Source organism: Anopheles ziemanni, chromosome 2 (genome assembly GCF_943734765.1).
Source record: "Anopheles ziemanni chromosome 2, idAnoZiCoDA_A2_x.2, whole genome shotgun sequence".
Taxonomy (NCBI): Eukaryota; Metazoa; Arthropoda; class Insecta; order Diptera; family Culicidae; genus Anopheles; species Anopheles ziemanni.
The window spans coordinates 84,310,818-84,323,588 of record NC_080705.1 but is presented as its reverse complement, the minus strand read 5'-3'; the positions used below and the strand labels follow the sequence as shown (position 1 = coordinate 84,323,588).

Below are 12,771 nucleotides of genomic sequence, written 5' to 3'. Positions count from 1 at the left end.
CCATTGTCAAAGGGAAGCCGATAGGAAGCAAACACCGCCGACGATCGCCGCCTCTCGAGACAATTACAAAAATAGTCTCGATGACAAAGCGATGTAATAATGCACCACAAATTGGACGGAATTTGTATTCAGGTAGCCATTAACTGTTCCTTATGCAGGAAATAAGCGTATGAAAACGTCACCAACGTTTCGTGGATGAGTTGTTGGGGCTGCTTATTTTTAGCATGCCAACGCAACGCCGCTTTTTTGTGTAAACCTCATTTTAATAACTCACCTTTACGCGCGTTGTTTTCTCGCGTTGTGGAAAATTGGTTGGTGGAAAACCCGTGCCGAACTGGCCGCACACCAGCACCGACCGGCGATCGTCCATTCTTAGTGGAAAAGCTATTTTCGGACGCCACTTCACTCTCCTCTCCCGATTTTCTCGCATTCTTCACTCTTTCAACCAGGTGATGAACGCCACTTTTCCTTTATTTTCCTCTAGTTTCCGGCGATCGTTATCCCTCGGAATGGGAGGAACGCTATGTGCCGGTTGTGTAAACATTCGACAACTCTCTCCCTCTCGTAGATGTAGGATTTTCTCGAATATGTTGGAATGTTCTCGCGAGTTTTCCATACAAAGACATAAACACATACTGACGTGCCTCTAGGATAGACTCTCTTTCTCTTAGAAGAAAATTCAAAACTCACCGATGGAAAAATGATGGCCCGGTGCGCCTTATAGGACCATGGATTTCATCTTTCCGTGCATTGGAAGCTGACTCTGGGAGAGGGCACCCTATAAAAGTGGATCCTCTTCTCACGACTCGGTGTCAGTCACCGGTGGAAAACCAACGATCAGGCAGCAAGTTTTAGCGAGTGGAAAAATTCCCAGTTTCGATCAGTTTTTCAGTTCAGTTCAATTTCTAATCTTCTAAAAGGTTAGTAAAAGTGGTGTTTCAAACCATTTGAAGTTATTATATTTATTTTCAACACAAATTTCATTCCAAGTGTGTCATAAATAACCTAACAAACATTTAGTTAAATAGAAGTTCAAGTGAAAAGAACAAAAGTGAAAAAGTGTGTGTTCGTTAAAAGAAACGTTCTTTTTTTAAACACATTTCCTCCAGATGTCTGTGGTACCGATGCTTTTCCGTGACTGGTGGGAGGATTTCGACACCCCACTGCGTAGTTCGCGCCTGCTGGATCAGCACTTCGGCACTGGTTTGCGGTTAGTACCCCCGGGGAAAATGGAAAACGGCTTTCCAACGAATTGTGAAATGTGGATTTTATTGGTGCTAATTTCACTCCTTTATGTTCTTCAGTGCCGATGATCTGTTCTCGTCGTTCTCGCCCCGTCCCGCGCCGCTCGCCTCTCCCTCGCTGCTCCGCGGAGGATACTACCGGCCATGGCGTAACACCGCCCTCACCCGCCAGGACTCTGGCTCTACGCTCAACCTCGACAAGGACCGCTTCCAGATCATCCTGGACGTGCAGCAGTTCACGCCGGAGGAGATCACGGTGAAGACGACCGACCGAGCGATCGTGGTGGAGGGCAAGCACGAGGAAAAGCAGGACGAGCACGGTTTCGTCTCGCGCCACTTCACCCGCCGCTACATGCTGCCAAGTAAGTGTCCGATCGCGAGACTTCAAAGTATTCATCATAAACCCAACTTCAATTGAACACCCCCCCCCCCCCCCCCCCCCCCCCCCCCCCCCCCGATTTCTTTTCCATCAAAGATGGCCACGACCCGAACGATGTCGTTTCGACGCTTTCCTCCGACGGTGTGCTCACGGTGACCGCCCCGAAGAAGTCCCTGCCGGCACCGAACCCCGAACGAAGCGTTCCCATCCAGCAGACGGGCCAGCCGGCGAAGGATAAACCGGAAGCGACACCGAGCGTCGAGCAGGCAAAGTAACCGAGCGAACTCGCTGTGTGTGTGAGTGTGTATTTGTGCGGTGAATGGTGCGCTGCTAACGCATGAGTATTAGATTCGGTGTTTATCGTCCTTCGTTTATTCTGTTCTGTTTCCGAACCGTGGCTGAACTGATGGTACAATAAAGCAAACATTTATTTATTTTCTACAACAAATGTTTTTATTCACAAACCGTTTAATAGTTAAGGAAACGAGCGAAGAAAGATCGGAAAGCTAGAGAAAAGCCGTTTCAATAACGAAACATTTTCGTATGATACAGTAACTAGAAACAATAGAAGGAAAACACAAAGCACAAAAAATAGAAGGAAACACAATTATCAATTTAATGAAAAATAAAAGCAATGAACTTATTTTCGGTTTGTTTCTTGTATAGCTATTAAAATATATTTGAAAAACATATCAACTTATAACTTAAACTTTGCACATAATACAGCACATATAAAAACTAAAGTATTTACTTCATCCTACATCTGGAAAAAGAAGGAAAACTAATAGAAAATACATAAACTGGAACTCACTTTGTTCAGTATATTTCAGACACCTTTGGCAAACTTTTCATTAAAAAAGGGTTCTTAAAAGAAGGCTTATTAAACATTTTAAAAAACATTCCAATGCCCTTACAAACAAACAAAAACACAAATAAACGACACAATATCGCATATGAAGCTCATAAAGTTTCTTTCGAAATCAGGCACAAGCACAAACAAACGGAACGGTTTGCTATGAAATAAATGGTTGCAGGGTTTAATTTTACACCACGTAACTTTTCTTCGCACTTCCTAATACTTCCATGCACATTTAGCTAATCACTTTGGTTCAAGGTACGTTCGACAACGGGAATAATCAAAACGTTGAGGTCGGCTGGTTCGTTCATTCTGCTGGCCCACCTTCCAACCTCCGCTCACTTTGCGCCGCACTCGCTGGACACACTTTCCGACGTCTTGCGCACCGTTTCCGTCGTTCGCTCCTCGATGCGCTGGATCGGCACCGTCCGCTCGTAGACGACTTCCGCCGGTGGGGGCTGTGCCTTCTTCGGTGCCACGATCGTAAGGACACCGTCGGACGACAGGCTCGATACGACGTCCTTGGGATCGTGATCGTCTGAACGAATGAAGATTAGAAAGATAAAGTAAGCCGTTATTTTTCGTTTGGTGATAAAACCGTTAGGTTTGAAATGGGATTTGTTGGGGAAGTAAAATACGAAGACTTAGGAATTGAAATTAAATAAATTACTAAAAATATCAAGAGAAAACAGTTCTATAAAATTTACTGAAAAATTATCCAATGATGCAATTATTTTCTAGTGCCCGCGTTAAACTCCCACCGAAAGGGCAGGCTTTGGCGTTCGCCAACACCGCGAGTAAACACTCACCCGGCAGAACGTAGCGACGGACAAAGTGTCGCGAAATGTACCCGTGCTCGTCCTGCCGCTCGTCGTGCTTGCCCTCCACCACCACCGAGTTGTTGACCGTTTTGACGGTGATCTCATGCGGTGTGAATTGTTGCACGTCCAGGTTGATCTGCAGCCGCTCGACGGTGGCGCTGGCGGCGCTGGTCAGGCTGCTGCTGAACCGCGGCGTACCGAAATCACTCCACGGCCGGCGGAAGCTGCCGAGGCGGGACGAGCGCAGGTTCGACGAGTGGAAGCTGGACGCCATCTTCTGCAGATCCTCGGAGCTGCACTTCCGGAGCGGGGGAAGAAAAGGTACGTGCGGTCAGAATTTATCGCTGCTCGCGAAAATGGAGGCAGGAAAATGTGTTCCCTCTCTGGCTTTCACACGTGTACGTACAAAATGCCGGTGCCAAACTGTTGATCGAACAGTCGAGAAGTTCGCCGGGGACTCTCGAACAGATCGTCATCCCACCAGTCGCGGAAGTACATCGGAACGGACGCCATTTCGAATGCACTCGAACACTTCCAGACAAATATGCACCCTCACTTCCACTTTCGAGAAACACTTTCACCAAACACTTAATCCGTTACCGTTTTTCCGACCACTTTCCACACTCACCGAACGGGGCTTCTACGCTGACTGAGCCTGTCAGCGTCTTCGAGGTGCGTTATTTATACACAGCCGGCCTCCACTTAGCACCCTCTCGCGCAATTGAAGAAGGCGCGACGATCTGCACCGGCACAGGCATGATCCGGTGCAATAATATTCTTGACGGCTTCTCGCAGAGGCCAAGAAGCTGCACGCTGGGATGGGTAAGTGACGATCCGACACTCTCATCGTACGTACGAAGCGTGATTTCACTACCCCAAACACAAATATCAGCGACATTCCCGGTGGTGGTGGTGGTGGTAAATAAACTAAAAACATAAGAACAAACACGATCAGCCGCTTCTTGAGCGTAAGTAAGTAAGAACGCTATTAACCCATAAAGGTAACAGTATTTAATGGAAGTGAGTTAAAGCACGTGAGAAAAGCATATAAATTGTAAGCTCTCTTTACTATAATCCCATCAAAACAGGAAACCTAACTGAAAATTCATTATTTGATTCAAAAGACATACGAAAGAAATATTCACATCATTATGACAAAAATTATCTGTTGAAACAATTTGGTAACAAAAATAAATTTATTTTTTTTCAACATGTTGGTATTAATATTATCCCAAAGACCTTCATCAAAACATTTATTTTCTCAGTTAAAACTGAAACCATCATAAATAACATTTCATCTGCTTGTTAAATGCACAGTTCAACTACATCCTCCAAACACCCGATACCTTAAAGGGTCTAAAATCGCCGAGGGATTCGGTGAAGCGCGTGAATGATAATTATTGACCATCCTTCAGTTCGTCGTCATCAGTTCGCTTGGTTTACATTCGATGACACAAGAGATCTTTCTGTTCGATCAGCTGGGACTGGTGAGAGAAAAAATCTAGAGAAAAATTTAAAGAGACTCCGATGGATGCGAACATGGGTTGTTTTCTGCTCGATCATGGGATAAATTTAAATTAATGATCAAACAAGCGTGCCGAGCGTAGGTGGTTGAGAAGTGCTCATCCTAAAAGAGGTTCTCGGGCAAGTGACGATGTGTTATAGCAATTTGGAAAATTAATAAATTGATCATGATCACCGTTTAATTGTTACGAACCCGCTCTGTCGATGAACAAACATAGACGAAAGGTCATATAAGTTTTTTTTTGGAAACAAAAAACGGTACAAAACTTTACCCAGAAAAATAATTCTCTAGAAAAAAAATACCAGACAACAAGATGCTGCTTCCGTGGTGATAAGTAGTTGTTTATTTCTCCACCTTTCCCGACTGAGGTGCTCTCTCGTGTCGTACTGTTTGCATAGCGCGCGAGACATAAGTGCTACGCCAACCTGTCCAAACCGTGGTTCTATGTTTGTCGTATATATTTTACCGTTTTCTACGGCTTTGAATGCTTGTTAGCTGTTGGTTCCCCGGTTGTAAAGGGGCGGTGTTTCTATGGCTCTGCTGCAGGTGCTAAGAAACATCCAACATGTTTTGGAAAAGATTTGATTTCGAAAAAAAACCTACATGATATTTGAAAGTGAGGAAAGCTATTTTTTAATCAACGCTAAAAAATCTTATGACAATCTAACATGTTTGAAGGATGGAAATAACTTTACCAATTGTTCAGGATAAAAATAACATTATTTCCCTATTCTTTTACCTTCAACCATGTACTTTCATTCAAAAACCCTTAAAATAAAATAAAATGAACTCAACCTGTTTTTTTTTTTTTTGTTTCAAATTGTATACCGATTTTTATCCTTCGAACTACTCATAGTGCAATACAAAAATAGATTTTCCTTTCTCACCACGTTTTAGTTCTGTTATACCAGCGTAGTGAATTGAAATTCGTTCTTCCTCCCGATGAGCAGGTTGCTGTGAGAAACGACGTGCTCACTTTCATCCGTGAAATGATACGATACTCCGCTAGCCGAGGGGATTGGAGATGTTCAAGCTACAGTTTGATCTTCCTATTCGATCATATTGATTGTAACCGATTGAATACCCAGTTTTGCAAAATGTGACCCTTTTTGGAATGTACGACATTCCTTCAAAGTTTGTAAAATTGAAACGTCCGGAAAACCAATCGATCATCCGCCGGAACAATCGCGCGTTGTTCGTTGAATGCACCTTAATCAGCCCCATCGCTCGGCTTGGTCAGAATTCCACTCGCTACCGATTGTCCGGCCGGTTGTCGAATGGCAACCAGCTGACCGCCTAACACAGATGTTCCCTTTTATGGCCATCGCAACAATGAGCGGTGTGTATTTTGCGCCGAAAGGCCGATGTGGTGTTACACAAAATAGAACCACGTGTCCGCAAATTTAAACGAATCTAGCGAGGGACGTGGTGGGGGGGGGGGGGGGAAGAATCGCGATCGCGCCGTAGCCCACGCATCACACCCACCCACCCACACACGCACACAGGGACACACGTGTGTGCACGAGCAAAATAACAATACCATACAAAGCGTTAACCCCGACGCTTAACGCTGACAAGCTTCCATCGCGGAAGTGCGGTTCCGATTATGCCGACCATCGCGTTCGGCACCGTTTCGTACCTGTTCCCGCGAGTATCCCGCACCCTGTTTTGCGCTTCCGGCAGCGCCCGGTTTTTGTGCCCTTTTTCAGGGCACCGGCCGCCCCTCCACCAGCCTGCCCGGTAACCTTGGAGTCCCCGCTTGCGAATGTCATCGTCACGGTTGATTGCACCCCAAACGCCATTGTTGCGCGATCGATTGCGCTGCTCCAATATTTCCTACGGGAAGACACCGAAAACTGCGCGGGTCATCCTACCCCAACGTCGTTCTTTCGGTTGTTCCTGCGTGCCTGTAGTAATGCTACAGCAGAGTTTACAAAGCGCAACTTTTACTCTTTCCAATCCGATAACCGTTAAAACGTTGACTGCCATGTGTTTTTGGCACACTTTTCTAGTACATCATTTTTTAATTAAATTTGTTCATAACATTTGTTAAACTGACGGTTTTCGACTTAGCTTCTCAAAGAACTTTTTTTTAATATTACTATATTTTTTATGTTGTATTTTCATTTATTTATGGGTCAAAAACTTTTTAGAACTAATTGCTGCTGGCACCCATTTCTGGATGATGTTTTTTTGGATTCAACGTGTTAAGCTTTGGATTCGTTTTCGAGCTAGTTCTAGGCCGAATCATAGTTTCACGTTGCGTAGAAACAAATATGTTTTCCTAGTTAAATTTATTTCTGGGCTGAAACAAGAGGAGCAATAAATTGTTTGATTTTTTCCCAAGATATCTTCCTAACAAAATCGAACGCTATGTCTTTTATTTGCTGTGTAGATCGCTTGCAATTGGTGAGTTTGTAAGTGTGTTGTAATTTCCTTACGCGAATACATACGATTAAAAATACACACAGAATCTTTATTATTAACTAAACCTGCATCAGTTTTACTTACAATTTAATCTTTTCTCTTATATAACTCTTCGATAAAAATAATAAGTGTGTATCAGACATTACATGATAACTAATTAAACATAATCGGTACCTTTACCACGCGCGGCTACTCTAGGGTACAGTTGACATTATGTGATACCCAAATGTGGCTGTGGTTGTGGTTATTGGTCTCCCGCCCGCTTTCCATGCCCTCCATACACCTCCCCCACAAAGGGTGCTGTTGTAAACAAACGGAGAAAAAGGGCGCACAAGCCAAAAATCACTGCTTCGTCCGAGCATCAACAAACCCTTCGGTTTGGCTCAACAACGGTGGGTGGCGAGGGGACACGGTGGCCAGATTAACGAGCCAAACCCCCATTCGCAGTCATCCCGCACTGCCTCCGTCTCTTCGCGCTCCAACCGACGTTCCAACGAACGAAACACGCGAGCTCGAGACGGAAAAATCGTTCCACGTAGGAGGAAGGGTGTGAATCAAAGGGGGAAGGGTTGTTGGGTGGCCAGGTGAGCTGCTCGCGAAATCAAAACAAAATTCAAATCCATCCGCCACGAGCCGCATAGTCGCGTCGACGCGCTCGTTGGAAACGGTTCAACTTTTGCAAAACCCTTCGCTGGCGCTCGCTCGCGTTCGTTCCCCGCCCCCCATCGGTAATCCCCCCCGAGAGTCCGCAACGTGTCAAAGACCCTTCCGTTGGTCCTGCCTGAAGGATTGATTCACCGCTGACGCAGGCAAAGCTCGGGTTCAGCTGCCAAAAGTCTTCGACGTCGGTGAAAGTGTTTCGCGAGGTTCAGTGTTCGTCCTTTCGCTTTCCGGTTCGCACATCCGCTCAGGAAGCGCCAAGCAGACGCGTTCATCGGCAGCGTTAACTCTTGCATCCAGTAAGTAGACCGCAGTAAGTGTAGAATATTGCAACGCGCAATTACGATGCGTAGTAGACGGTGCCCTTCATCCGAGATCAATATCAAGCCAATTTGGAAGTCGTCCAGAAATAACTGGCGTTTTAATACTCAAGGAACCGTGAATAATAGAACGTGGCAGAAAGGGAAACGAAAAGTAAAACAAGAGAGAAAGTTCCAGACCATCATTCGGGGACTAAAATTATTAATTACTGATATTGAGACATCAAGTTGGCAGTGAAAATTCAAAAGCAGGCAAAACCCGTTAATGAAAACAGACAGTTCGTTTTTAGGTCTATAATTTGGCAGTAAAATATCCTTGCTCTTGAACGGTCCGTGGCCAAGAGCACGCCAAGGGTAATTTTTCAATCGCAGTTGGCATTGCTGCTGCCGAAAATGTGCTACCAATTATGAACGGTCCGTTGCTTACAATCAAAGTCCAAGTGCAGGGTGAAGTCGTGAATTTTCTGAACCGTACCCATTTCTTAACGTGCCCTTCGAACGAAATTCGCGCACTCGGTATCGGCACTTGGTATGCGAACCAATCCGTCGCTGGCGGACTCGAACCGAAGGACGCGAACTATCAGGAAAATAAAATTCGAACATCCGTTAAGCTGGGGAGTAAAGGTAAAGGGAGCAAAGGAAACGAGAGGACGTCAGCCCGATAGCACCGAACTGCCTATTTTTATAATCGGCATAATCCGGCGTGACAGTGTTAAATCGATAAATTGCACTATCAGCCAGAGGTCGACCATGGAGCTTACGAATAGTTTACGAGTGGAACTCGGGGTGTTTTCCCCTTTGCAAAAATGTACCCTTGGCTTGCCCTGCACCTGGTTGACAGTTTAGCGTCCGCTTTCAGGAAAGGATTTTTTCATTGGAGGAGACCGCCAGAACGCAGGGTCATCGGGACCTTCGCATTGGAGCACGATAGCGCACACTTTTTTCGGTGGTTTTATTTCACCTCCAATCGTGGTGTTTGTGATTCTGTACTTTCTGTAGATTTAGAAGGCTTAACCCCTCAGCCAACACCACGATGTCGCTGGTTCCGGTGCAGTACCGTACCTGGTGGGACGACTGGGACCTACCGCTGTACACGCGCGTCCTCGAGAAGTCGATCACGCAGGAGGTCCTTGGGACAGATGACTTCTGGCGTGCGCCACCCCTGGCGCCGCTGCGCTGGTCGAGCCTCTACCGGCCCTGGCGCTACTTCAGCCTGCGGGATGTCGGCGCGAAAGTGGACACCGATCCGAACCGCTTCCAGATCGAGCTGGACGTGCACCAGTTCCTGCCGCACGAGGTAACCGTGCGCCGCACGGACAAGTACGTCACGATCGAGGGCAAGCACGAGGAGAAGCGGGACGAGCAGGGTTACGTGGCACGCCAGTTCTCCCGCCGCTACCTGGTTCCAAGTGAGTACAGCGCAATCTCCCCCGCCCGCTTAACGATCGATTCCTATTTTCACCAGCCCGAGCCGGCACAATCTTTTTCTTACCACTCACATCACCATAGCATATGCACCATCGTTGCACCCCTCCAATCATGGTCATCATCCCCCTGCCCATCTGCACCTGATCGCCGCGCGACTATCACCTGAGGCGAGGGTATTTCGGTACGGTCCTCCTTTAGAAAGGTGCTATTTATTCTGGTCGGGCTTATCTCTACGATCCCGACGGCGAAAGCACATGACTCACGCTCATCTCCCGTCGCCTGCCGTTACCCTATTGCACAATATGCGCTATATGCGGGTCGCTCGTAGTCCTTGAGACTTGAATCACACGCCCGACCGTTGCCCGACGGTGTGCCAGTTTCCCTGCGACCGATTGTGTTTGTCTGTGACGACAAAACGGACCAACGACACGGACTGATGGGTTACATGCACGAACTATATTGGTAAGTCATCGATTTGCACCGGAGAGCCATCCACAAGTACAACCGATGGTAGATGAACCCAAGTTGGGTATGTTATTTCAATTAACTATAAACATAGATTGTCAACTCTGACCACTCGATAACAGTTCGATTGAAGACAAATTATTTTGCAGATTATTAATTTTCTTTTACCTTATTTAAGAAGCACAAAAATACTTGGTAAATTGAAAATTGAACATGTACTATTTACAGTAGAGAACAACTATTTTAAGTCTGTTTAGTGCCCACAAAAAAACTTGTAAAAGGCTTAATATATTTCGACTGTAATTTGTTTTTGAAGCGTATTTCATGCAAAACGGCCAAGTTACCCATATACCAAAGCATTTTCCAGTGATTTATAGCCTTAAGGAAATCATGGCATACCTGATAAATTCTTACGGAATCCAGCATATTAGTACAACCTAGTAGGAAAATATTCAATTTGGAGCCTTAATTTATTACGGAGTGGAAAGGTTTATTTTTTTAATACTCTGTAGAAGATAAAGAACATTTCTTACTAGAACAAATAACGCTATTGCATTTATTCCTTCTTTGAGCTAGGATTTTATTCCACTACCACCACTGTTATTACTAGCACCACTATGGGAGCACTTACCCTAAGTGTACTTCAAATTTCAAGTGGCTTAGATACTTAGATTTTCAAACACTGCCATATACTCTACATCATAAAACTACAACATAATGCCTAAGAAAGTAAAAAATTCCAAATTGAGAACTCAAAAATAGAAGACAAGAAAAAATATTTCAAGAGCGTGTAATACAGTTTATAATAATTCAAAACATGAGTAAATTTGGAAGAAATATTTCCCCTTAAGCCTTCTTAGTCCATGCAACTTACACTTTGCATTCCTTGCTTTTACAGTCCTTACCGAACTTGCCATTCTTCCTTACTCTTCATTTATATCGTTGTTACACTTGCACATAATTCAACCATCTTAAACCGTATGTTGGCGTGTCGCCACCTTGTGTTCACCGCTAAACCATCCTGTTTGTGGTTCTCCTTCTACTTCCAGTCGGCTACGATGCCAACCTGATCGTCTCGTCGCTCTCGTCCGACGGCGTCCTGACGGTCACCGCCCCGCGGATTGGGCTGCCGGCGCCGAAAGTCGAAAAGTACGTGCCCATCTGGCACACCGGAAAGCCGGCCATCGAGGACAAGAAGTAAATCCCGGCGCGCACACACTCGAACCTCGGTCTCGCTCCGGCGGTGGAACGGAACGGCTGCACGGATGTTGCACTACTTGTGTCACACAAACGTCTTTTGCTCCATCCACACTGCCGGGCCTCCGTGCTGCCTTCTGCTACTGCCACCCTCCACCACCGAGTCGAGCCGATCTACGCTTGTTTACATGAGTTTTGATCCTTTTTCTTCTGTTTTTTTCTTCTTTTTTTTCTTTCGTTTCCTTCTTTTTCTTTTGTTTTACATTCTTTTTGCTGTTTTTCTTCTCTTGCCTGTCAACTGTTTTGTTTCTCTTTCACTATTCCTCAACCATATTAATTGTTAGTCGTATCAGTTCGCGACGCTGTTTGACTTACAAGTAACCAGATGGTGCGCCACTGCACTCGATCAGAACGTCTTCGACCGCAACTAGCTGCGCCGATGTGTTTCCAATAACTTTTTGCGCCCAATTTTCCACGCACCAACGAAATGTAGCACGTGTTTAGCCGCGAACGATGCACCACACATCTTCGGGAGGAAAAGTTGTTCACAGACACAGCAAACACCGCCGGTCGATCGATAATGCGTTTGCAAAACAGATAACTTTGTTCAAGTTTGCAAAAACAAACCCCAAAACTAACCTTATAAGTGTAAACCACGTTACCAACTAAAGATGTGATTCATTAGCGAAAAATTAACAAAGAAACAAATGTGGTGTTGTATGTTATGGGAAACGGGGTTCGAATGGTAGATGCTCGACCAACACGGACCAAAAAACGACCCTCCAACCTCCAATTCGGAAAAAACCCCTTTTCAACAGGACAGCAACGGTTAGTTTTATTGTAAATCGTTTCGATTGTGCGGCATATTCCGATTAAAAAACGCCCCAACTAGAGTAGTTTTGCGTATGAAACATGCAATAATAATAAACTAATACCAATAAAACTAAAAGAAATTACGAATTGAATCGAACTGACAGTTGTATTGTCGATTATGCTCCTGCTATGCCATGCCTATTGCCCGAATCGAGCATATCTATTGATTATTGATGACCATTTGGAAAATGTTGTTTGGAAAATCGTTGCGAATACCAAGGGAATGGATGGAGTACTTCAAAATGAAATAAAAAAGTAGGTGCGGCCAGATAGCGTGCCTATCGATTGATTCAAGGTCTCTCGGTTAAAAATCAAAATCGAAGGGCCTCGTCGTTTGAAAGATGTTTTTGTTTAGTTGATTGAAATTTCGACTTTGTTGTGGGAGAGTTGTAAATGTATGCGGAAAAGTATAGAAAACTTATTAACTTTATCTGCTACTGAACAAAACTAAGCTCATCGTGATAAGACGCGAAAAAATTGTTTTAAAATTTTGTATTAAACTATGTTAAAAACTATTTTTTCTCTTTTTCCGTATAGAGATAACCGTATAGAGCGGTTATGTTTGAACTAATATTG

At 44.9% G+C, this 12,771-nt stretch overlaps 3 protein-coding genes across 3 annotated transcripts; 2 read left to right on the top strand and 1 right to left on the bottom strand.

The window, feature by feature from the left end:
- The first annotated feature begins 900 nt into the window (after window positions 1–900).
- Window positions 901–1,914, top strand: LOC131282067 (protein lethal(2)essential for life-like). The gene is made up of 4 exons (XM_058311455.1): window positions 901–920; window positions 1,110–1,210; window positions 1,305–1,606; window positions 1,720–1,914. The coding sequence occupies exons 2-4, from the start codon at window positions 1,110–1,112 to the stop codon at window positions 1,896–1,898; spliced, it is 582 nt and encodes a 193-aa protein (XP_058167438.1). The 5' UTR covers window positions 901–920; the 3' UTR covers window positions 1,899–1,914.
- A 748-nt stretch (window positions 1,915–2,662) lies between these two features.
- LOC131282066 (protein lethal(2)essential for life-like) lies at window positions 2,663–3,906 on the bottom strand. Its single transcript, XM_058311454.1, has 3 exons — window positions 3,707–3,906; window positions 3,289–3,593; window positions 2,663–3,017 (listed from the first exon to the last, which is right to left on the bottom strand). Exons 1-3 carry the CDS (start codon window positions 3,811–3,813, stop codon window positions 2,818–2,820), a joined length of 612 nt encoding a protein of 203 aa, XP_058167437.1. The 5' UTR covers window positions 3,814–3,906; the 3' UTR covers window positions 2,663–2,817.
- Window positions 3,907–9,265: 5,359 nt separating this feature from the next.
- Window positions 9,266–11,703, top strand: LOC131294573 (protein lethal(2)essential for life-like). Its single transcript, XM_058322617.1, has 3 exons — window positions 9,266–9,641; window positions 11,175–11,322; window positions 11,676–11,703. The coding sequence occupies exons 1-3, from the start codon at window positions 9,266–9,268 to the stop codon at window positions 11,701–11,703; spliced, it is 552 nt and encodes a 183-aa protein (XP_058178600.1).
- The last annotated feature ends 1,068 nt before the right edge of the window (window positions 11,704–12,771 follow it).

Excerpts from the sequence above, each read along its gene's own strand:
- LOC131282067 (XM_058311455.1), top strand. The coding sequence starts at position 1,110 with ATGTCTGTGGTACCGATGCTTTTCCGTGACTGGTGGGAGGATTTCGAC. Across the intron at positions 1,211-1,304 it reads CACTTCGGCACTGGTTTGCG|TGCCGATGATCTGTTCTCGT; the intron begins GTTAGTACCCCC and ends TATGTTCTTCAG. Across the intron at positions 1,607-1,719 it reads CCGCCGCTACATGCTGCCAA|ATGGCCACGACCCGAACGAT; the intron begins GTAAGTGTCCGA and ends TTTCCATCAAAG.
- LOC131282066 (XM_058311454.1), bottom strand. The coding sequence starts at position 3,813 with ATGGCGTCCGTTCCGATGTACTTCCGCGACTGGTGGGATGACGATCTG. Across the intron at positions 3,594-3,706 it reads CAGTTTGGCACCGGCATTTT|CTCCGAGGATCTGCAGAAGA; the intron begins GTACGTACACGT and ends CCGGAAGTGCAG. Across the intron at positions 3,018-3,288 it reads CCGTCGCTACGTTCTGCCGG|ACGATCACGATCCCAAGGAC; the intron begins GTGAGTGTTTAC and ends TCATTCGTTCAG.
- LOC131294573 (XM_058322617.1), top strand. The coding sequence starts at position 9,266 with ATGTCGCTGGTTCCGGTGCAGTACCGTACCTGGTGGGACGACTGGGAC. Across the intron at positions 9,642-11,174 it reads CCGCCGCTACCTGGTTCCAA|TCGGCTACGATGCCAACCTG; the intron begins GTGAGTACAGCG and ends TTCTACTTCCAG. Across the intron at positions 11,323-11,675 it reads CCGGCCATCGAGGACAAGAA|TTCGCGACGCTGTTTGACTT; the intron begins GTAAATCCCGGC and ends TAGTCGTATCAG.